The sequence below is a fragment of the Toxorhynchites rutilus genome, chromosome 3 (assembly GCF_029784135.1).
Source record: "Toxorhynchites rutilus septentrionalis strain SRP chromosome 3, ASM2978413v1, whole genome shotgun sequence".
NCBI lineage: Eukaryota > Metazoa > Arthropoda > Insecta > Diptera > Culicidae > Toxorhynchites > Toxorhynchites rutilus.
The window spans coordinates 325,461,411-325,484,016 of record NC_073746.1 but is presented as its reverse complement, the minus strand read 5'-3'; the positions used below and the strand labels follow the sequence as shown (position 1 = coordinate 325,484,016).

At 38.1% G+C, this 22,606-nt stretch overlaps 1 protein-coding gene across 3 annotated transcripts in view; it reads left to right on the top strand.

Moving 5' to 3' along the window:
* LOC129775465 (band 7 protein AGAP004871-like) overlaps positions 1–22,606 on the top strand; it is a 108,287-nt gene that overhangs the window by 20,623 nt on the left and 65,058 nt on the right. The window contains exon 1 of one of the 3 annotated variants that reach the window (XM_055780247.1): positions 5,622–6,091. The exons of 1 other annotated variant lie outside the window; for it this stretch is intronic. In XM_055780247.1, the coding sequence (XP_055636222.1) occupies positions 6,055–6,091 (37 nt within the window). In that variant the 5' untranslated portion in view covers positions 5,622–6,054. Of the gene's footprint in view, positions 1–5,621; positions 6,092–11,738; positions 11,935–22,606 lie in introns of those variants that run through there. One more of the 3 variants, XM_055780244.1, reaches the window with a different exon arrangement.

Here is a 22,606-nt window from a genome sequence, read left to right as displayed (position 1 = left end):
GTACTCAGTACAAATGAAACAGATTTTTTTCCGTCGATCATTGCACACAACGGTTTTCATATATTGCATGAAGTCGTTGTGTTGTTGTTCGCCACATCACATCGAAGAGCGCGAGTAAAGCTCATGTTCCGCTACAGCAACACATGCTAAGAGCGAGTAGCTTAGTAGCTTTCGTGGAAGAATCGCAAGAATTAGCTGACTCAACCTTGACAAAAAAGTGCGGACAATGATGACTTGTTTGGCCGTATGACTGGGGGTTTGAGGAAATTCGCGGTTCAAAAAGAACATTATTCGCTTCGGCAAATATTGTTCCCCTGGAGAAAAAGACTAACTGTTTCGAGGAAACTTGAATACCATTGCTCGTCCACTTTGATCCAATCAGTGGAACAGTGCGATTTTTGAAATCGCGTCGCGGTGTATTTCGTAAAGTAAGTTACGCTCTAAACGGATTCTTTAAAATGTGTTAATATTCGTTGTTTTTTTAATAGGAAATTTAACGAAGAAATTTAAATTTAGTAGAACTTCGTTGAGTGTTTGTGCTTTAAAATAAAGCTCCAGTAAGGTAAAGTTTAGCTTTTGTTTTAACCGTAATACCATAAATGCTGATTGCGTCGAACAGCCGTTCGACGGCGGTTTATTTGGGATACATTTCTCAGGAGTAACACTACATTCGTGGCTCGGCACACCGCCGAGTATACCCTGGACGCACTGCTGACCCCACGATCTGGAGTCAAGGTTCCCGACGAGCACTATTCCTGTCGGAAGGGAGTGCTACGTCACACAGCACTCCGACCAGAGCTAATAGAGAAAGTTGTATCAAATCGTGAGTACCCAACCCTTTATAATACATGCGCATGTGAGTGGGTATTTTCAATGAACAAAATTAATCACTATAAAACTAAACGACTACGCTTGATCCATGGAGACGCACGTGGCACAGTGGGGGAAAATTTAGAATAGGGATATGATTAAGCCAGCGCTACACGATGCTACGAACACCCTCGAAAGCTGGACGCTCGATGATTCGACGCATCGTGTAGTCGACTGACGAGCTACGAACCTCCAATGTTGAGTGTCGAATATTCGCGTTGGAAGTTAATCCGTTCGTTGTGGATTACCTTCCAACGCGAGTGGCATGAGTCAAAAATTTTTTGTCATTCGTTGATTCGACACTCGATGACATTCGATACACCGCTACACGATTCGTCCGAATCTATCTTTGACAGATTGGTTTGTTTACAATTTTTAGATGAAGGAACTATGAAATTGGTTCATAAAATTCAAAATATTCGGCAAAATATTGCAGTTTAATAATGTTGATTGCAAGCATTTTTAATTCACAGCATTTTTAATTCACAGCCGATATCAGTACAATTGCTACGGTAGCAATTTCAATACTCGCAGCGTCATCCAGTTTCCTAACGTTTTTGATGGTAAATAAAACCAATAAACATTCGATCCAAATACTCGACGATTGTTTGGACCGATTGCATTGAATCGAACATTCACTTCACCGTGTAGCAGCACATTCGTCACAACATTTGTCGATTCATCGAGTCAAATGTTTGAGTCCAACATTCGAGTGAAACGTTGGACGAATCGTGTAGCACCCGCTTTATATATATATATATATATATATATCAGGAGAATAAATGATGTGAAATTAACAAATGTTATTTATTAGGTTACGTAATTTAGTTTCGTTTTTTTGGAGAAACCGTTTAAGTCGTTCGTTCGTGGTAGTTTAATTGTTTGTTTTTGAGTTTAAGTCTTGAGTCTCACTGCTGCGTCTGAAGCAAGAGGTGATATTTGGACAGCAGAGCATTCATTTCTTGGGCCTTTGCTCCAGGAGGATCTGCGGATTTCCTCCAGATCCCTTTGTTGTCGGCCGAGTAAGTCATCGGAACGCGAGTAGAAATAGTTTGGGAGAGTCACTGTTCGAGCGATTCTAATCAATTTTTCGAGGCCAGCTTCAAGGCTGGTTCTTTGCCGGGCATATATTGCGCGAGTTGTCCTCTTAGAGGTGGCGCTTAAGCCACTCGCCTATTAAAAATCCTCGAAACAGTAGCGGAATCGTAGCCGTGAATTTTGCACGCTATAGGCTGAAGGATTGTGATTGTTGTAAATGTTTGTGTACTACTCAGAATCGATCGTTCTACGTTTCTCTAAGGGTACTGTTGTCACGTTTCAATTTTTTCCGGGAAAATAATAGACCGTTAGAGCTTAAACTATTCTTTTCGTTCCAAGCTAAGTATGACCGATCGTATATTAACTCGTTTGAACGTTCCTATGACGATTATGCTGTTCCTAAACTTTGTTCTACCGTTCATCATTAACGTCAATTACACTTTTTATTGAGAAAGTTCTCAATTTTGTGAACTTCATAATGAGACAAGAATGTTAAAATGTTATTGTAGATCATGTTGGGTAACTTATGTTTGGAGAGGTACGTGCAACGATTCGCTGATGCTGACCTTGATGTGAAAGATTTTGAAGACTTTCTGAAGAAGCCTGAGAAAATTTACGTTGACATCGATGTAAAAGAAGCTGGAAAAGGATTGGATACAACTAGGAAGCTGACCTTCAAATCGATTTGTCGTGATTTCTATATTGATCTCGTGAAACAGGTTTCAAAGCGATTTAAATTCAGCGATCCGCTTCTCAAAACTGCGACCTTTATGAACACTCAAAATTTTGTCAAGCAATCAAACTTTAATGATTTGATGCGCTAATTTCCTTAATTTGTTGAAGCAGGTAATAGACAAGGCTTGGATAGCGAATTCAGGCTACTCAAGACGAATTTTATGGGGCATTATTGAGTGACCCAGATATAACTTGGTACTAACTGATGGATGTCAAAAGGCGTGATGAGAATTTTTTGTATTCTTTGCTAAGGTCGTTTGTAAGACACTTGTTGATAACATTCATCAGAGGATTATAAGAAATCTTTTTCATGATATAGTTTGTTGTATAGATGTGACCTTAACAACCCAAAAATAAGAAAAATAAATTCAAAATGAAAATAAACCTTATTTCGCTTGTTTAGTCACCAAGAAAGTATATGTGTTCTGGAATTTTGTATGTGATTAGGTTTCGCTTACCAGTAGCAACAATTCCTCCACTAAGGGTGACAGCTGTGCTTCTCTCGAGCATGAGAAAGTAATGCAACTTTTTTTGAGGCCAGTAATATTAACAGAAGCGTTTCTTTTGAGAGTAGCGCAAAATGATGAGAAGTGTTTATATTCCTAGTAGTTTCAAGCCACCAAAGTATGGCTCTGTATGCATGCTATGGCGAACGCTTGTTTGGCGCTTTGTTTAAGTTGTACGAACGATGCCTAGAGGTGCGATTGCTTTGAGGCAATACTAAATAACATGTAGTATGATATTTGATACTTGCAAGAGTTGCCATTGTTGTTGTTTCCATGCGGTGCCAAAGATATATTGATGTAGTTATGAGATGTGGAATAATGGTGCTGGTGTAACATGTGTATAAACGACTGTAGCCGAGTCTATGTCAGTTGCGAAAAAGGCCACCGGAATAGCGTTCGTGGTAAATTTTCAATGCATTGACATGAAATAGATTGCGACATACAATCAGCTAGTGTATTGTTTTGTGAGGGCAAGAATGAAACATCAATCAATTTTCGTCAACTGATTCTACAATGAAAAAATCATTTCAGAGATTATTCTACTAAGCAGTTGTTTCGAAAATTTCACAGCATTATAGAATAATATTCTAAGGTATAAACAAGCGATTTATATAAAATAACACCGTAGTTCTACGTCAACAATGCGGTCGTATCTTGGACATAATATAATTTTTAATTTTTTTTCTTTAATTATTCGATACAGTTTTCTTGCTAATAATACTGATATACAGATTTTTTCAGAAAATTTTACAGAATTAAATGTGCTTCCTTCCTTTCTTTGTTTTGTATAGCTTCCAAAAGTTTAGGTCTCGATCTTTATCGCATAAATGCGAAGGTCAGAGAAAGAGTAGGGAACAAACGAAGTAATGAATATTATTGATGGCAATTATCCAAGTTTAGGTTCACTCCTTATCGCATGGAACGTGCGAAGGGCCGAAGAAGGAAAGGGCGTATAAGCCTAAATGTTTATTTGGGACCCTACGCGGGTGGCGTAGTGGAAGATAGGAACAGGAAAATTCCCACGCTGGCAGATAAGAATAGAAACCACACAGATAAGCGGATAGAATTTAGGCTAGCAAATAGGAGGCAGATAACCAGACGCGGTCTCGGTTATCTGAGCAAGGAAGAGAGAGCTTTCTCTCTCTCTCTCTCTCACAGATTTAGGCTGGGTAGGAATTCCAGGTATATAAACTCGGGATTCTTACCTTGCAAGTCAGTTCAAATTCATTCAAGACCTTTGGACCAAGTTCAATTAAAAAAGTTCAATCAGTTAAACTGAAATTGAAATCAATTTGATCTAAATTCAATAAAGTTTAGTTATTCAAATCTAATGTAGTGTTCCATTCTATTCCGAGCGTTGGCAACTAGACGCCACGCTCTATTAAGAAAAGGTATAAACCGAAAAAGTGTGCTCCCGTGGCCGAGTGGTTAGCGTCATAACTAACATGCCGGGTGTTCGGGTTCGATTCCCGTTCTGGTCGGGGGAATTTTTCGTCAAAGAAATTTCCTCCGACTTGCACTGTGATCACGCGTATTCTAGAGCTTGCCACTCAGAATGCATTCAAGGCGTGTTATTTGGCATAGAAATCTCAACTAAGTACTAATAAAAATGACGCAAGTAATACTACGTTGAGACGGCGAAGTTCCTCTAGTAACGTTAGTGCCATTGAAGAAGAAGAAGAAGAAGAAGAAGATAAATCGAAAAATATCCCAAACCGAAAAGTGATCGTAAGTTTCACTCGGTCGGACCATACTGAAACGTAGTTTCCCTAGTTTTCAAAGGTGTAGAGAAAGATTGAATTCTTGTATGAGCTCATGAGGATTACGCCTGATACAGGTATAAAAAGTAAATACAATTCAGGTAGATAAAATACATATTCTGCTTAAAAAATGAAAATGCTTGACTGAGTATCACTTAGGCCATGGACCATCAATTTTGCTAGATTGACAGAACACAAACAAAACAAGTAATCTATGAAGTAATGAAAAAATAACACATATAAATAGGCAGCGTCCACTATAAGTTTTTGTTTGATTGGTATCATGAAAACAAACATATGACTATAAAATTCTGATCATAAAACGGAAACAATTAGTCATGGAATATGATGTCCTCTTATTCGAACCTTTGCCCACCACCCTAGGATCGAAGCTTTCGCACATTGCTGTCCCTACCGAGCTCGCGCTCGCTCTCCTTCGGAAGCATGCTGTCTCTCGGAGTGTGGCATTGGTGCAGCTGCTGCTAATGATACACGATGGTTCGCCGATGACAATGTTCCCTCTACGGTTCACTTATAAACATTCCCGACCCACTCATTTCCCATGCCGCCCCGATTTTGCGTCCTTTCTCGCAAAGCAGCGATTGTGCCGAGAAGATACATACATCCACTGGCCGTTGTCGGTATCGCCGAGCGCTGGTTGATAACATCATAGCTTGATAGCAATAAAAAACACAACGCGTCTGATATTAGTACACAGCAGCTGCCGAGGAGCCGCCGGCTTTGTTTCGTTCGTTACGAGCGGTTTCCACACGTTGTTGTTACAAATTTTCCGAGGAGTCAGGAGACGACGCCGACAGCAGAGCAGAATTGTCCCCCGTTCAGTGCCACGTTGGAAATTCTCGACACCGGGACACCGCGGGTGAAGTGTGCGAGAACAATCGCTAATGTGTCGCGTCTTCGATCGTTTTATTTTATTTATTTTTATTTTTGTTATTTTGCTTTGAAGTTGTCGACGATTGACCAATGCCGGTTAAGCAAATGAAACATCTATTTATGTAATTTATGAGTGCAGGAAGTGTAGGAAGTGTGTGTGAACAACAGTGCCCGTAGTTGGATCCGCCGTGACTAGAGTGGATACTAGAATTTTGCGGACACGTTTCAAGGGAAGCAAATAGCAGCAAGCAATGCAGCCTTACGAGCCGTCCAGATGGAAATCAAAACGTAGGTAAACACATCGACTTGCGTATGCTGTGTGATCGAATTCAGTCGGGGCTTGGCCACGCCAGGGACGCGAGATGAATGCACACGTGTGTACTTCTACACCTTCGCGTAGCGCTTGAAGAACATTCAAAAGTCACGCTTAATGTTTCGCTGAATTGGGAATCAACTCGTGTTTCGATTGATTCGTGACGAACCACCAGCCCAGACCGAGTGGATGGAGTTGTGAGAAGATCAATTGGATTTCCATTACCACATGTGCGCCATGTGTAACGTTAATGTAAAACACACGAAAAGACGGTCATGCAGGATTGATGTGAACAGGCATGATGATGAAGTGGGTGAAAATCGTGAATAATGATTACACTCAAAACTTTTCGCATGTCATAATAAATATGCTGTATTTTCGAATCGATGTAAAATTTCTTCTTTTATCAAAGACCATGCTTACCCACATCGTAAACACTTTTCGGAATCGATGGATGATACGGCAAGAAAATTATAATGGAACCAGCATAAATGTGTTTTTAACATCGCAAGTGATAGCACTTAGAATGCAGCTTCATCTATCACCTATTTTGAATTAATAGTCTGCCTCCAATAACAAGATCCGATATACATCCCACCGCCGTGGCTTTAATGGAGACACACTGTGTTTTGTTGAAGTTACTAAACAATGATAGCATTTGAAACATGGGCCAACGTTCTCGAAACCCCACCAATTTAAGCATCGAGCGGTTTCGAAAGAACGATAGATACTCACGCATTCAGCCCCGCACTCGAAAGCTCGTAAACTAAGCTGACACCTCGTAAAACTTTTCCCATTTACATCAATTTTGCACTAAATTTGCCACATTTTCACCTTTCTTCGGCGGCTTTTTCCACAGACGCTTACGTGTATGTGCTGCTGAATTGTCTGTGGAATACGTCCCCAACTCTTTGAAGAATTTTACACACCGAAGGTCTTATCTCATGAGTGTGCGGCTTTTTGAATGGTTTTCGTTCTCTTTTGCTGTGCGAAAAGCAGTTGGCAACGAATTCACGCGTTTGCCTGAGGCGAAGTGTGCTTGGGGATCACTTTCCAATTCAAATCCATCCATCTCTGATGCAAATTGTTCGCTGCTTATTTGTTCTGAACCTGGTTAAGGCGAGAGGAACATTTTGTCACATTTTAAGATTTCTTTCGGACTGTGCCTAGACAACGGAATAAGTAGTGTATATGATCTATCGTTTGTAAAAAAAAGTTCAACTTGAAGTTAAATGTTGTCCTAAGACATTTTTCATTCCTCACAATTGTCAATCCTTGAAAAGCGGCAATTAAAAAATAGGGAATACCTCGCACATAGCCAGGTTAATTAAAAAAATCTTAACCCACTCTCTCGTAGCGTTATTTGCGAATTTTCGAATGGATTCCTAGTCTGAATTAAGGCTGTTTACCGCTCTCTGGCTGAAGCGACCAGAATAGAAATTGCAATAGCAAATTGCACTTGTTAGGTGCTCGTTTTTGATGGCTATGCTTGGGGAGCACATTCGATACGGGATTTTTTTTGTTGGTTTGTAAAAATATTTCTAATCAACTGTTTCAAACATCTATACGACTATTGGAAAATAATCGATTCATAAGCGATCGAAATAATTAAATTTTTCGATATATATTCAACTTTGAAATTTTCATTTCACGACATTCCTGTTAAACGTACTTCTACCTCTAAAAAGCATTATCTTCCAATAGATGTCGCGTCGTATGCGTGTACTAGCTGACCCGGCAAATGTTGTTCTGCCATAAAATTTATTGATAGTGAATATGGTGGTTGTTTAATTAAAAAATAACTGATAAATTTTAAGTGTGTTTAAATGTTTGAACGATCTACACATACGTGAAACGTACGTGACTCTTGTGTTTATACTTGTGTTTCACATACCGAGGAATAGAACGTTGTTTACAGATAAAATTAAAAAAAAACACGATGAATTTGAAATAATTCGATGAATTTCATTAATGAATCTGACATGTTTATTCTCTTGAACTCAAAATAGACCCAAGTTTCATTTATAATAAAGCGTGTTTATTTCACTCGAAAATTCATAACAATTTACGCTTCACAGAAATGGAACACGAAGCTCAATGACGTCTATATCCTATTACGTTTCAAGGTTGCCACATCCTCACAATCCGCCGAAGTCGAACGGATGTCAGAATGCGATATTGCAATTGATTCTGATAATTTTGACTCGATCGGATTTCAGAATATGGTCGAGTAGTTGATCAATAGACACATCTGGAATTTTTGAGGAAATTACACTATCGATTTCCTTGTCGACTATCCAAATTAAAAATGTGATAAATGTGTTTGTTATGAGGTAATCCTCGCTTTTGTCATTCAACCGAATACATCCAGCAAGATGTAGGACCGAATACGTATAATGTTTCAATGAAGCTCCTTTTTCATTTCATTCATTTTTGTTTGAACACACGTGCTGTAATATCATGACAATGCATGCGTTTAGGCCTGGCAACAGCAAAGGCTGTGTCGGCGATGCTCGTGATAGCGTCTCACAAGTGGATGTATTTTTCCTCACATTGCTTCTGATTGTCTAGAATCGATCTCGATTGTCGTTCGCTATCTACCTCTCTATCGTTCGCAAGTAACTCGACGTTGAGATGGTGAATATTAGGAACATTAGGAACGTTAGTACCTTTGAAGGAGAAGATGGAGAACGTCGTTCGAACGGTAAGTGTCAATGATGAACTCCAGATTGTTGTTTCTTCTTCGAATCACAATTTCTCGCGTCGCTGTGCGGTCGTCTACTATGACTTCTACTATGTTTTCAACAACATACACATCGAATGTATACAGTATACAGTGTTCTCCAGTCGGTGTTTTATTAGGATGGATGACAGTCACGTGATTGATATGAAGAATTTCAATAATTCATTATGTTTATTCAAAAAGTCTTCCAGCTCGCCGGCAACACGCACGGCTTTAGCCGAATTGAGGTTATTGGCGTATGTGTGGATGAAAGTTCGATGAAGCGAACTTAGCGCCATCTGTCATTCGAGCGTAAATTAATTCGTTCTTTTCGAAAAACGAGAGACGGGTCGATTATTTGTATATTATTTAGACCAAAACACTAAAATCGCGATAAAAATTAGGAAATGACAGTGAACTTTTGAGGTTACATGTACTTTTATGCCAAATTTAAGAAAAAATAGAAATAAAAATTATTTAGTATTTTTTTCTGCATAGGGGCATCCTAACGGTATGAAAATCGAAACGGGGCATTTTTCAGCTTAGAAAGAATTTAAATTGCACTGCGGTTTGGTATTTTTCATTTATAACACACTATCGACTCTCTCACACTTTGAATCGACCAAAATCTCTGTGAGTGGCTGAAGAAAAAATAGAATGAAACCACAAGTGAGATTTCCTCCATTTCTCCAAACCAGTACAAAGCAGAGTTTAGCTTATAATATTTTACTTCTTCTCTGTATATGTATTTCGAGCGAGCGATTTACGCGTGAGGTAGTGGTATATAAAACCTGTGTCACCCAGATGCATTAGTTGCTCGTCATAAACGGCACGAGGGTAGGTGAGCACAGAAATGCCAGAATAGATGTATGGGATTAGCAAATCGTAATGGAAGCCATTTTGGACGAGATAATGGTTTTCAAATCACAAAAGCGAATGTCAGAATATTCTGAGACCATCAAAAAGTAGTAGAACATCGATTATCCGCAAGCCGAATCCAAATTTCATCGTAGTTCTATTGTTTTTCCGAAATTTGTCAGAGAGGAAAATGGTCAGGTTTATGATATACGAAGCGTAGAAGTTTCTCGCTTGCGAGAGGAATAATTTCACTCTCTTCCGCAGTTTGTCTATTCATCAAATGAAATAGAACAAACATAGAAAGAGAGAGAAAAAAGAGAATGTTTATCAATTTCCATCATTAATGACATCCATCAAAACATTTCTGTGTCCATTCCACCCAACCAGTACAATTATCTAATAATGTAAATTTTCCACTCACAAATGAATTAAATTTTTGGACCATGCCTCATATCGTTATGATGTTTACTTACATACCGGAATATAATCACCAGTTTTTAATATTTTGAAATTGAACCATTCAAAATGCTCATTATCCAAGCCGAAAAAATCGGCGCGCGGGATCGCTTATGATTTCTGGTTTTTTCTTTCCCTTTTCCATTTTTGATCAGTCTTCTTGTCAAAGGGTGATTCAAATGTTGTAAAATAACATGGAGAAGGAGTTTTCTTCAACAGAAATATGATAGTCGTAATGTAACTATACAAATCAAATGTATGTCAATTTTACCCCCATTGTCCATTCTGCCCAGACTTCCGCTACTGTCCCGATCGGAAATCCAACTCGCTCATAATAAGATAAGACCGAAAGTACTGAAACCTAGATTCTCTCCATAAAACTTGACTAAACAGAATATTTTTTCTCAAATACATGTGAATATCCAATGATACCTATTTATAAACAGCTAATACAGCGCGGACTCGATTATATACCGTGTCTGATTTCTTTTCACTGTATATAATCGAATCATGTGTATAATCGTGGCAAAAAAAAATCTATTCGTTTTTTTGCATGTATTTTTCGATTTTTAAATATAAAAGAGGAATTTGATTTTTGATTCATCCCCTTATAGTCAGAAAACACCTCACACCTTCTCACATGAAAAAAATAAATTTATCCAGATTTTCTCAGGAAGTGATAGACGATCATGTTTGATGAAAAAATCCTTCTACGCATATGTTCGAATTTCAACAATGACAGAGCTATAGAACTTTTTTTTTGTTTCGGATTGTTGCCTCAAACTGGCTCTACATTAAAAAGTACGCTACGGAAGACGATTCTGTTGGTTTTTCTGTTGTTCATTTGAAGGATGAGTACAGGATATAGTAGTGGAACATCTAAATTAATGGATTTTAATAACAATTTGGAAGTGAAAAACTTAAAAGTTAATAATTTTTAATGTGTAATTATTAATTCTATTAATTAAATTGAAGCTCTCTAACCGCTCTACAATTTGTTCTCTGACACCCAACTTTTATCTTTTTTAATTTGGCTGCAATATCGCTATAAACAATTCATGTAACAGACACTTTAATTTCAACTTAACGTTGAAAGGTTACATCTCTTCTTAAAATAAGTCATATTTGATGTATAAAAAATATTTTTTTCCAAACTGTATATAATCGAGTCCAAAATTGTATATAATAGAATCATATATAATCGAGTCCGACCTGTAATGGGAAATGATTAAGAGAACCGATGAATTTTCTAGTGTTTGTTTCTTCTAGTACATTTATGCTTCATGGAGCGAACGGTTCAGATCATTAATATTTCGCAATACGTGACTCAAATTCCAGTCGTACCTCATGCGCTTCGCAGAAACATTATTTACAATTGATTGCGATTAAATTACACTCATATAAACGCTCCATAACCTAAAGCATTGTTGTGTGACTCACAGCAATTCTCTATGTATTCTGGATAGAGTAGGCGTTCAGAACTCGGAACTACTGATACGTATACTCTCAAATCACCCGTATATGTCACGTGACACGTTATCGACTACAACGGGAGGATTGTTTACATGCTCCCGACTCCGCAGCAGCAGCAGCAGTACCAATCGCAACGCGGAGCGTAGCTAACGCGTGACATTTTTGCAGCGCACAACACCTCAAATAGCTGCCGGTGAAGTTTTGTTTTAGGCAGTATTGTGACGATGACGGCCCAACCCGTTGTTGATGGCGTAGCTGGACCCAGTGGTGGGAATATTCCCGAATACAAACCAGCTGTCAAAATACGATGTGAGTGACATTGTTTTTATTTTAATACATGGTTTCAAGTCGCACGATAATTTTCGCGATTTCTGCGAAAAAAAACCGCATGCATAATAGATTACTAGCGTTTAACGCGAGGAATTAGGTGGCAGCGTGAAACCGGTTTGATGGGACGCGCTTCTGAAGTACAGAGGATGTATTAAAAACAATAATAAAGCAGTTATATGTTTTAGTTTGAACACTTTGTGCGAGTTATAATTTATTCTGGGATTTGCGCTGCATTCAACCGCACAGAGTATGCGTAATTTGATACATCGTTATCACATTTCTCATAAGTGCCGGTAATCATTTGTCAGATAACTGATATCACGTATTAAACCGATATTGCTATGAAAAGGTGATATCGCTTGGAATACAAGAATTGTTTTCTGAGCCGATTATCTTATCTGTATGATTCGTTGATGTGAACTGCAAGATGAAATGAGGCACATTGTGTTGACAGTATCGTATGTAAAAATGCACCAAGTCAAATTGTTGTTTTCGGTCTTGTTTTTGACATAGGACCGCATCTAACTGGAAGATATGGAGGGTAAAATGAAAATCTGAACATGTAGAAATCAGGTAGAAATTCCAAATTTTGTACGCCTACAACTCGACTAGGCCAGTAGTTGGTCCGAGTTTGATAGTTTTCTGGTCTGGAATAGACTCCTTTATTGACAAGTCTCATCTCGGCTCAAATTACACCGACCAAAAGGAGCTAGAATGGCAGCGAAATACAATTTTAATACATCAATACCACTACGAAAACAATCGTAGCTATCCATCGTACATATCATTCTATCCGAGGAAAATGAAGAAATGAGAAAACGAAGCCACCATATAAATATTGACCTCAATCTAGTCAACCTCACACCAGCCAGCGGAGTATACAACAGTGTTTCTTAATGCTGGTACTACAAACAACGGTTTTGCTCGATACAATGGAAGATAGCGCATACTGTTCCTGAGTTCCTGAGAGAAGCGAAACATTGGGTCGATAACTATTCCCCTGTGAGATTCTCCTGCCAGACTCCTGCATGCGAAGCGATCAACCGTTTTCTAACCGGGAAGTAGTTAAGACCATCAACCAAAAGGAAACATGCAAAAAGAAGCAGGGTAGTCAAATTTAACATTACCATCCGGATCGGTAGCAAAGCAGTAACAATAACATCGTCAACAGTAGCAGCAACAGCGGTGGCAGCGGAAATAGAGTTACAATTTTCCTGTCACAAACTGGACGAGAATACCAACGCCTGTGTTTATGATTCGCTCCTGTCCCAACCTGATCAATCAGTGGAGAGTGCCTTTGTTTCCTTTCGTCGCACGCACATTTTGCTGTTGTTTTCATGAGTTGCCGAAGGTAGATTGAGGCGGTAAAAAATGTGGGATAATGCCGATAATAGAACAAAATATAATCGCCTCATTCACGACAGTGGCGGCTCGATGAAAAGATACGACTCCCGCATCGGTGTTTCTCATATCAATGGACCTTTACATAAGTGTCCTAATGACATCTAAATCTGATATGAATCTAAATCTAAGTAAAGTTTTTCTTACTCTTTAAGGTGAAGGTGGAAGGAAGCCACAAATGGCTGCCATAATGTCGCTCATTTCATTCATTTCCCTCCCTAACCCCTCGCCTGGAAATCAATAATTTTGCGAAAAAGTGTGAAGAAAATGATCAGAATTTTACTTCATATTCAAATACACCTTCTATATACACTTTAAAAAAAAATTAGAGGAACAGAGTGCGAAGTAACTTTTGTTTTAATGCGTTTGTAGGTACAAATATTGTAAGGTGTGATGATACTCACGCTTATTCATACGCATTTCCACACATACACGGTACTTTTCACCCACAAACTCATAAAGACGAAAGTTACGAATCGTTCATTCTTAGAGTCGCGTATCTTTTTATACTTCTGGTACGAATTGCGACAGTGCTTCCGTGGCCGAGTGGTTAGCGTCAAGCCTAACATGCCGGGGGTTCGGGTTCGATTCCCGTTCTGGTCGGGGGAATTTTTCGGTAAAGAAATTTCCTCCGTCTTGCACTGTGGTCACGCGTATTCTAGAGCTTGCCACTTAGAATACATTCAATGCATAATTTTTTTTAATTGGCATAGAAATCTCAACTAAGTATTAATAAAAATGACGCAAGTAATACTACTTTGAGACGGCGATGTTCCTCTAGGAACGTTAGTACCATATAAGAAGAAGAAGAAGACGAATTGCGATTGAATGTTTCTCTAATTTACTTCAAACTTCGAAAAAACGTCTAGAAAAAACGGCTGAACTTATCAATATAAAACGTTCACGGATGTTTAGAGAATACACAAGGTTAAAAATTTGCCTACAAACATTAGAACTTACTGCGATATTTGCAGAATTACAGTGGATTTTGTGAAGCACTATAAAAACCCTGTTTTTGACACTTTTTTAAAATCGATGCAAAAAATGTAAATAATTTTTTTTTCGTCAAAGTAACAAATTATCCTTGTGCAAAATTTATTGGAGTTTTCAAACTGCCTTTCGATTTGCGGTGCGATGGTTGTTTATCGAATTATTCATAATCAAAGACGAAGGGGTAATTTTACATTCAAACTGAAATATCTCAGTGTGGGAATACTCTAAGAAACGTTCTTGGAACCAAATAAAGATTTTTGATAGGGTTCATTGGATTTGCTGTTGAGGTGGTTGGCAAAAAATTTTGTTAGTCCAGAATATTCTTGAAAAACAAAGAAAATCGATTTTTCATTTCTCCCTGATATTGTTGCCCACCACATCCACACACACCAAGATACAAAAATGTACGTAAAATATTATAATATCTGAAAGCTGTAGCTTCAAAATGATGAGCATCCCATCGATATGCGTTCATTTTTCACGAAGTTACAGCATATCAAAAGTCACTTAAAATTTCCGACTTCGCACTCTGTTCCTCTAATTTTTTGTCGAGTGTATATTTATATTTGCAGTTGTTCATCGGAACACATCGTTCATACATTCTACTCCAGTATCGAATTGTAATTTTTTTAAGTGTATTCTGAGACTCGTGTCAGTGAAGCGCCACACAGTCTGATAAGTGCATTGATCTATTTACGTACAAAAATCAAAACAAACTGTGTGATTTGCTCTTCTTTAACAAACATTATTACCCCATGAAAACACATGCTTTTACCTATACTACTACAATGGCTTCATTTCACTTTCATCTTAAGAACGGCGAGGAAAATTGACTTGAGAGAGACAAGAGAGGAGAAAATCTAACGATGAAAATCATCAACCAGGGCATATTACGTAAAGCGAAACGAAAAATAAAATAACGCTGGATCGTTTCGATGCGTTGGATACCGTTAGATGGAGAATGTTTGCGTATGATTGAATCACAGTTTGCGTTGTTAATCGTGGTGGTGGTCCCATATAGGATCGCTTGTGACTGCAGTGCGTGTGTTTAGAAGAAGAGATGCATTACGTACATTGACAATTAGGACACAAATTTAGACATACGGCCAGCTTGTGTATTGTTCTCGCGTGTACAAGAATGAATCATAAATTAATCATCTTTAGCTGCTGCTTACATAAATCCTTTTCTGGGCCACCAAAACTTTCTCTGAAGGATTATATCAAAAAGTTTGATGTGTTCCAAAGTAATATTCAAAATATTTTTTGCCGAAGAGGAACTTGTGTGAATTCAGGAGTGTTTAGGGCTTTTTGGAGATTTTCCGATCGATCATTCAATTTTCACGAATTCGTGCATTGATTCAGGGTTAAAAGTGGCGTCAAAATGTAGTGCATTCAAAGTGGGATGTGAGGAAGGTGTTTTTCAGCCGTTCTTCGGGGTTTGCAATGGACATAATTTGGTTCATTTCATCTTTTTGTTAACGCTATTCAATATTGCTCCTAAAATTAACACTATGAATTTACAATTAAATGGAAATTCGACGCATTCGTATCAACGTTATTATCCACATTGTTCATAAAATTTATATATTTAATTACTGTTATTAGGAACTTTGTCCGTATGATGTGTTCAATATTTTTTAGCGTTAGATGCATCACGTCTTCAAGCTTCGTAGCTTCGTAGACTCGAAGATAACCTTGTCGACGCCATATTTTTCCAAACTCGTCGCCTGTTCGTCACTGAGTAGTTTCTCTCCACTCTGGGACGTTCTGTGGATAAAATCACTGGAAGGGTTTTGTAGGACAGGACGTGAAAACTGTAGGTGAAAATTTGTTTCGCTTCGGTTGCTATCGCCTCCGCCGCCATCATAGCACCAATTCGGTTCGGATTCATTGTTGCCCTTCGACGAAGGGTATAATTTATAGATTTTATCTATGAGTATAATGTTTTTGGGAGCATTGGATGTGTAATTTTGTTAAGACATAATGAAAAACGACTTGGATATTCAAGAAGAATTTGTATTTCACTGCGGGCTCTAGACAGCGAGCAATCAACAGGAAATGTTAATACTGAAGATGAGAGTTAATTTGAATATGTTATTATTTCGCTGCTTTAAGAACGGTTTGTGCCGTTTAGTAAAAGCATTTAGTTGGCTTACTTTACATCTGAACTGTATAGAAATATTAATAAGAAGCAACGTAATCAACTATATATTTATTGCTTATTTTTCTGAACAATTTTAACTCGACTATTCGTAGACAGATCGCCGAGACGTCATCATGAATGGGTTGAAAATATTTCTACGCACAGAAAATTATGTCCTTTTTGTAAAAACTACAAAATAATCTATATAAATAAAAATGGAACTCCAAATGTGTCGCTAAACGAGAAATCCAAGGACGGAATCGTCCGATTCGAGCGGTCTTTATTTTGCTGTATTCGTCTCTGCCCGTAGATCAATGTTCTTCAATTACATCGTGGTATGCGTTGTTAGCCCATTAGATACTTGCGCTATCGAAATTGATCTTTGTTCGAAAGTGGAGATGAAAAATGAAAATGAAATAACGCTCTTCCGTATCTTTATCTATCTATATAAAAAATCTCGTATCACAGTGTTTGTTACCGAACTCCTCTGAAACGGCGAAATCGATTTTGATGTTATTATGCACAAAACATTTGGGTTGTAAACTATATACGATACCGCTAGGATACCGATTGCTAAATATTGAATACCGATTAGAGACCTCTTTGCATAAAAATCAGAATTTTTTTTCTTGCTACAAACAATACATATAACCACTATTTTAAACCCCTATACCCTATTTTTAATAGCGATTTTACTATATTTGTACAAATAATAATCAAATAATTTAACCACCGGTCGTTTTTCAAACAGACGAATATATTTATATTGTTAAATGACAGAAGACGCTAGATCGAACTTTCATCCACACATTCGCAAGTAATTTGTGATTCGAACAAAAAAAAACCACTGCGATTCCTACGACCTAATCAACATAAGTGGCTTGAGGAAGAATACATTCACTTGGGAAACGCTATCAAGGGCAACGCCGTAACAGCGTCAGAGTCAAAATTATCCGAACGGATTGCAATTTTGCATTCCGAAATCCGTTCGACTCGAGTCCAATCGAGTTGTGCAAATGTGTCAACCTTGCGACGCAATTCGACATATACAACATTGAGCTCCGTGTTCCATTTCTGTGGAGCAAAAAAGCAAATTGGATATTCGGGAGGAATGAACACGCTTTTAAACTATTTATTTTAATGAAAGTTAAATCTACATATCAAAAATGTGTTCGATGTAAAAAAGCAGCACATTCTCTGCAATTGGGTTATAAATCTGGAACGAAAATTGTGTCTGACGATGATTTTATGTTATGTATAAAGTTTTGGTGGAAATGCAAGGAAGTTTATAGACAAAAAAGTTAAGCTAGGTTAAGGTTTATGTCTTCTATGTATTTAAAGGACATCGAGTGATCGTGAAATACGATAGAGTTTCAAACTAATTAGATTCCGGAATATGAAGAACTGTTCGATACTGTTACCACAATAATGGTGTATGGTCCATGCGGTGTTTAGAAACCTAATATATCAACGAATAAATACTAATAATGTCATCCACAAATATCAACAACGAAGACATTGAAATTGAAAATAGTTTGGTAGTGCCAAATTGCTCTCAGCTGAGCTGAGAGCAATTAATACATTTGCAAGTCCGAAGATGCAGTTGCCTTCTAAATGGCAATAAAACGGCACATATTTGACTTAAATTGGATAATTTTAAGTATGGTTAATAAAGCGTAAAATTTCGATCAGAAATACGACATTTCTTTTTCCCCAACCCTATATGTTGCTAAGCGCGAAACTTGAGGAAGGAATCGTCCTTCTTTATTTTGTTGTATTCGTCTCTGTCCGTAGATCAGTGTTATAGTGAGGAAAAATTTTGGTTTTTTTTAAACTTTGAGGGAGTGTTGGAAAAAAATGAATTCCTAATTTTTCTACAATGACATCGTTGTTACTCCAATTGAATTTCGCGTTTGCAGAAATAAACTTCGTGTTCCGTTGGTGTGAAGCGAAAATGGTAATGGATTCTTAGGTAGAATAACGCGCTTTGAAAATACAAATTATGAATGAAAGTTTACTTTTTTGTATCAAAGATGTATTGCATGTAACGGAGAAACATGTTATTGGCAAGTGAATCAAGGATCATGAGCGAAAATTGTGGCTGAAAATAAATTTATTTTTGAATGATGAGTTTTGGTAGAAGTACTAGGAAATTCAAAGTAAAAGGAAAATGTTAATGACCAATTAGAAGACCATTCAATGAAGAGTTCAGTGATTGAACCCATGAACGTTCGTAAGAAAACGTAAATGTTCGAAAAACCGGGCTGGATGAAATTTACCGGGTCAGCTAGTTGTAAAATAAAAATTCTGATTTTTTCGGATTTTTCAACTGTAGTCCTTCGTTTCTCCGATCATGTCCCCGACATTACTATACCCGTCATTTTTATGTTTAATACTATATGTGTAGTCAAGGACTGCGTTTCTTTCTCGAGTACAACAAATGATTGACTATCGAACACACATTACGGATCGTATTTCCTAGTATAACACAAACATTGGTAGTTTCCTTCATGTATTATTCATGAACCGCTCGTCAGTACAAAAAATCCGTAGCATCGCAACATCATTACAATAAACAAAAAGTTAAATGGGGAATGAAATGTGTGAGATTCCATCCGCTTAACCGCAGAACACTCCAATAACAATTTGCCATTATGACCGACAATTACAAAAACAAACCAATTTCACGTCATGTTTCCGCGGAAAAGGGGAATCGCCCCCGCGAGTAATTTTCAACTAAGACCCGGGTAAGCACTGAAAAGCTGGCGGCAAAAGAATGGGGTGGAATGGAATGCTTCTCGTCTCGGCGGAGAAAAAAAAACCCTCAACGCTGCCAAATGCGAAGATGGAACGAGAACGAAATATAAACGTCATAAAATTGTTCGGTCAGAACGAAAATCATGTGCTAGAATTCCTAATTAGTTCAAGAACCCACAAACTTTTCGCCCCCACTTCGCTGACAGCTTCCCTAGCAGCTCTTCAGAGTCGTAGCCGGCAGTCGTAATGGTACTTCATTTCGCTTCGCTCTACTGAATGATGGAAAAGGAGATGGAGAAACGGGAGAAAAATACTATTGGCTATGACCGACTACTAATCTCTGCATCTTAATCTACGAGCAGCATCGTCAGGCGGTGGCAATAAGAAAAGATGAACAGTGCCAACAGCAGGGACAACATGAATGGCTGGTTACACGATATGGGGGAAGAATGAACGCTGAACTCTCGTATCAAGAAATTAAAGAAATAAAGCAATCGCTTGCTGCACCAGACGACCGAGATGAGGACGTTTATTTTCAGCTGTCCATGATTCTTGGCATGATGACTTTGTTTTTGGGACGATGACTTCCAAAAGGAATACATGAATAGAGCTGATGGGAATGTGGGAGGAATGTTAACAATTTGGGAATAAACTTTATCACCCGCTTAAAACAAGAATGTAACGAACGTATTTTATTATCTTGAGTTTTTCTAATCATATTTTTGAACACTTCGTAGAACGACTTCAAATGATCACAAATTCAAGTCGTTCCTAATCTGTAGAATGTATACTTTCCCTGGGTTAATATTCATCTCATAATGCTCATAAACTGCTCTGACACTTGTTGCCAAGCTCGTTCGCACGTAATGCGTGATTGTTTTCCCACTCACTCTCGTAACCCCATTGCTTTGGCCAAGATGAATCCAAAGCACTTCACTAACCACGATCCGCTTATCCGACTGGCCCATTGCGAGTTCGAGAGCTCCGAGTGCCCATCAATCATTGCGTTCCGCCTCCTCGAGGTAGGTGCTACGATGTCATAACGCTCTGTTTGGGTTTCACAAGTTTTGTTTTGACCATCGAACCGCGGGTTCGTGGCATCGGGCGGAGACGCCCCGAAGTGGGAAAACAATGAAACACATTTTCAGCCGGAAAATTGATTAACCCAAGCCGTGTTTTACTAGTCTCTGGGGATAAGCTTGGTGAGGAAGGTGAACGCGAGAATACTATGATATTTTTAGAATCGAAAATTTGGAGCCAACTTTCCCATTCATCCACGTGATGGGTTCATTTGAAATGAAAAAAATGTACTCCTTGAGTGAGCGAATTGCCGGTTGACGGAGAGACGCACCTCATTTGGATGATTTATAAATATGAAGTCGAATTAATAGACCGAAGACGGGAGCCAGATGAACGTAACAGATTTGCAATTCCAAGACGTCGTCTGAGCGGCTGCCCATCCGTTAGGTATGTGTCTTCCCACGGACCGGCAGCATTGGAATTGGAGTCCGCTACGAATGTAATGGAATGTGACTTCCGCGTTTTTCTGGTCTGCTGCTGTTTGGCGTTGTCGCTGCGGCTAATAATGTCAGCTGCGCCAATTTGTCATGTAAATTTGATGGATCATTTTCAGGGTGGAAGCAATGATTAGGTCGGGAAAAGTTCGCGAAGTGTTTCTTTGAAACTGTATGTTTGTTGGATAGATTGTGTTGTTAACTGTTTTGCGTTGCTCGTAAGCCGGGACAGGACGTATATTCTTGTTTTCTCGCAATTTAGTGTCATAAGCATTGAACTTTTAACGTAGGTCTACGTCTAACCTTTCAATATAGAGGCTCAGTTCAATGTTCCGAGTGAAAAAGCGTATAGATTTTGATTATTAATCTCTCAATTGATGGATGGATTTCGATTCCAAACACACAAACTAATAAGAAATAGCCCCAGCATTGTTTCTTACTATGACGTATACCGTGGAAATAGGAGTTAAAACAAATAAACATTGTTACGAATAAAATAGGTAGGTTTAATCGTTTTTCTCGCTGCTCATATTTTCCCACTATAACCAACTTGCAATCCGGGCGTTAGCTTACATGGTATGGTTTCTTTCTTCGATGTCACGTTGCATTAAACAAAAGGTATAATTTGATTTGCTCTGTGGTTTCCATTTGAAGTTTCACTCTAGATATCGATCAGCCATCAACGTGTGTTAAAACTGAGGGATAATTTCAAATTTATTATTTACTGATTTTTATATTTCATATTAGTTACGCCTTTTTTTCTGGGAGAGTTTTTGTGTGAATTTAGAAGTGTTTTCGTACTTATTGGTGACTTTTTCTGACCGTAGCGTTAAAGTGCAGCGTTTTGACCTGGATGTGAAATGAAAAATGTGTTCTTCGGTTGAAAAGAAAGGATGAAAATTTCTTTCCGCATGCCATTGCTTCCGGTTGCTATCGCCGCCGCCACCATTACACATTTGGTTGGCGTTTTGCGAAAGGTACTGCTCAGTATAATTTGTGGATTATTTCTTTGGGAATATCGAAGATGTAATTTTGCTGGGAGATACTGAAAAAACTACTTGGGTTTTACTTGGGTTAGGTTATCTAAATTTACAGCTCTTGTTGTAGTCCTACGTCATACCGGTTATGTCCCCGATATTACCTACCCGTCTTTTTTTAGACTCACTTCAAGACGTTCCACGTTGGATTCACTGGTAATGCTGTGACGTATGATTGAAATGAATGTATGGTTTGATGATTGATCAATGCTATCTTGTTCAAATTCCATACAAATTATAATTCATTAATTTATTAAATATTAAATTAACAAACAAATACTTAGATCACTTGGAAAAAGGACAGATTTGAAGGTATTTCATATATGGTCGGGGTTCTGCCAAAACGAGCCAAGAACCATTTTTTTCAAAATTGAGTTACTTACACCATTGGATGCAGAAAATAATAATCTATCGACTGTAAAATGACCATGTCATTCAGATAATTGACAACAGCTCCAAAACAAAAATTCTGTGTAGAAGACTGTGAAAAAAACGATATGCATTCAACCAGAACGAACCATAGACCAATAACATGTCATCAGAGGGTAGTGATTGTTTTCTCCAAGAAGGCAGATCTGAATCTTCAACAGATTTTTGTGCTTCGGACAGCTCCTGGAATCAAATGTCGTCGGGATCTGGTAAGTAAGACACTACGGGCTGCAATGAAGTGTGGAAGCGCTGATCTACATTTTTCAAAATCCCGTTCAACCACAACGAACCAAGTGTAATGCATTGTTGAATCAATTTATTATCATTTATTAAGATATTATTTTGTCATAAACAGCAAAAGTGAGTCAATATATATA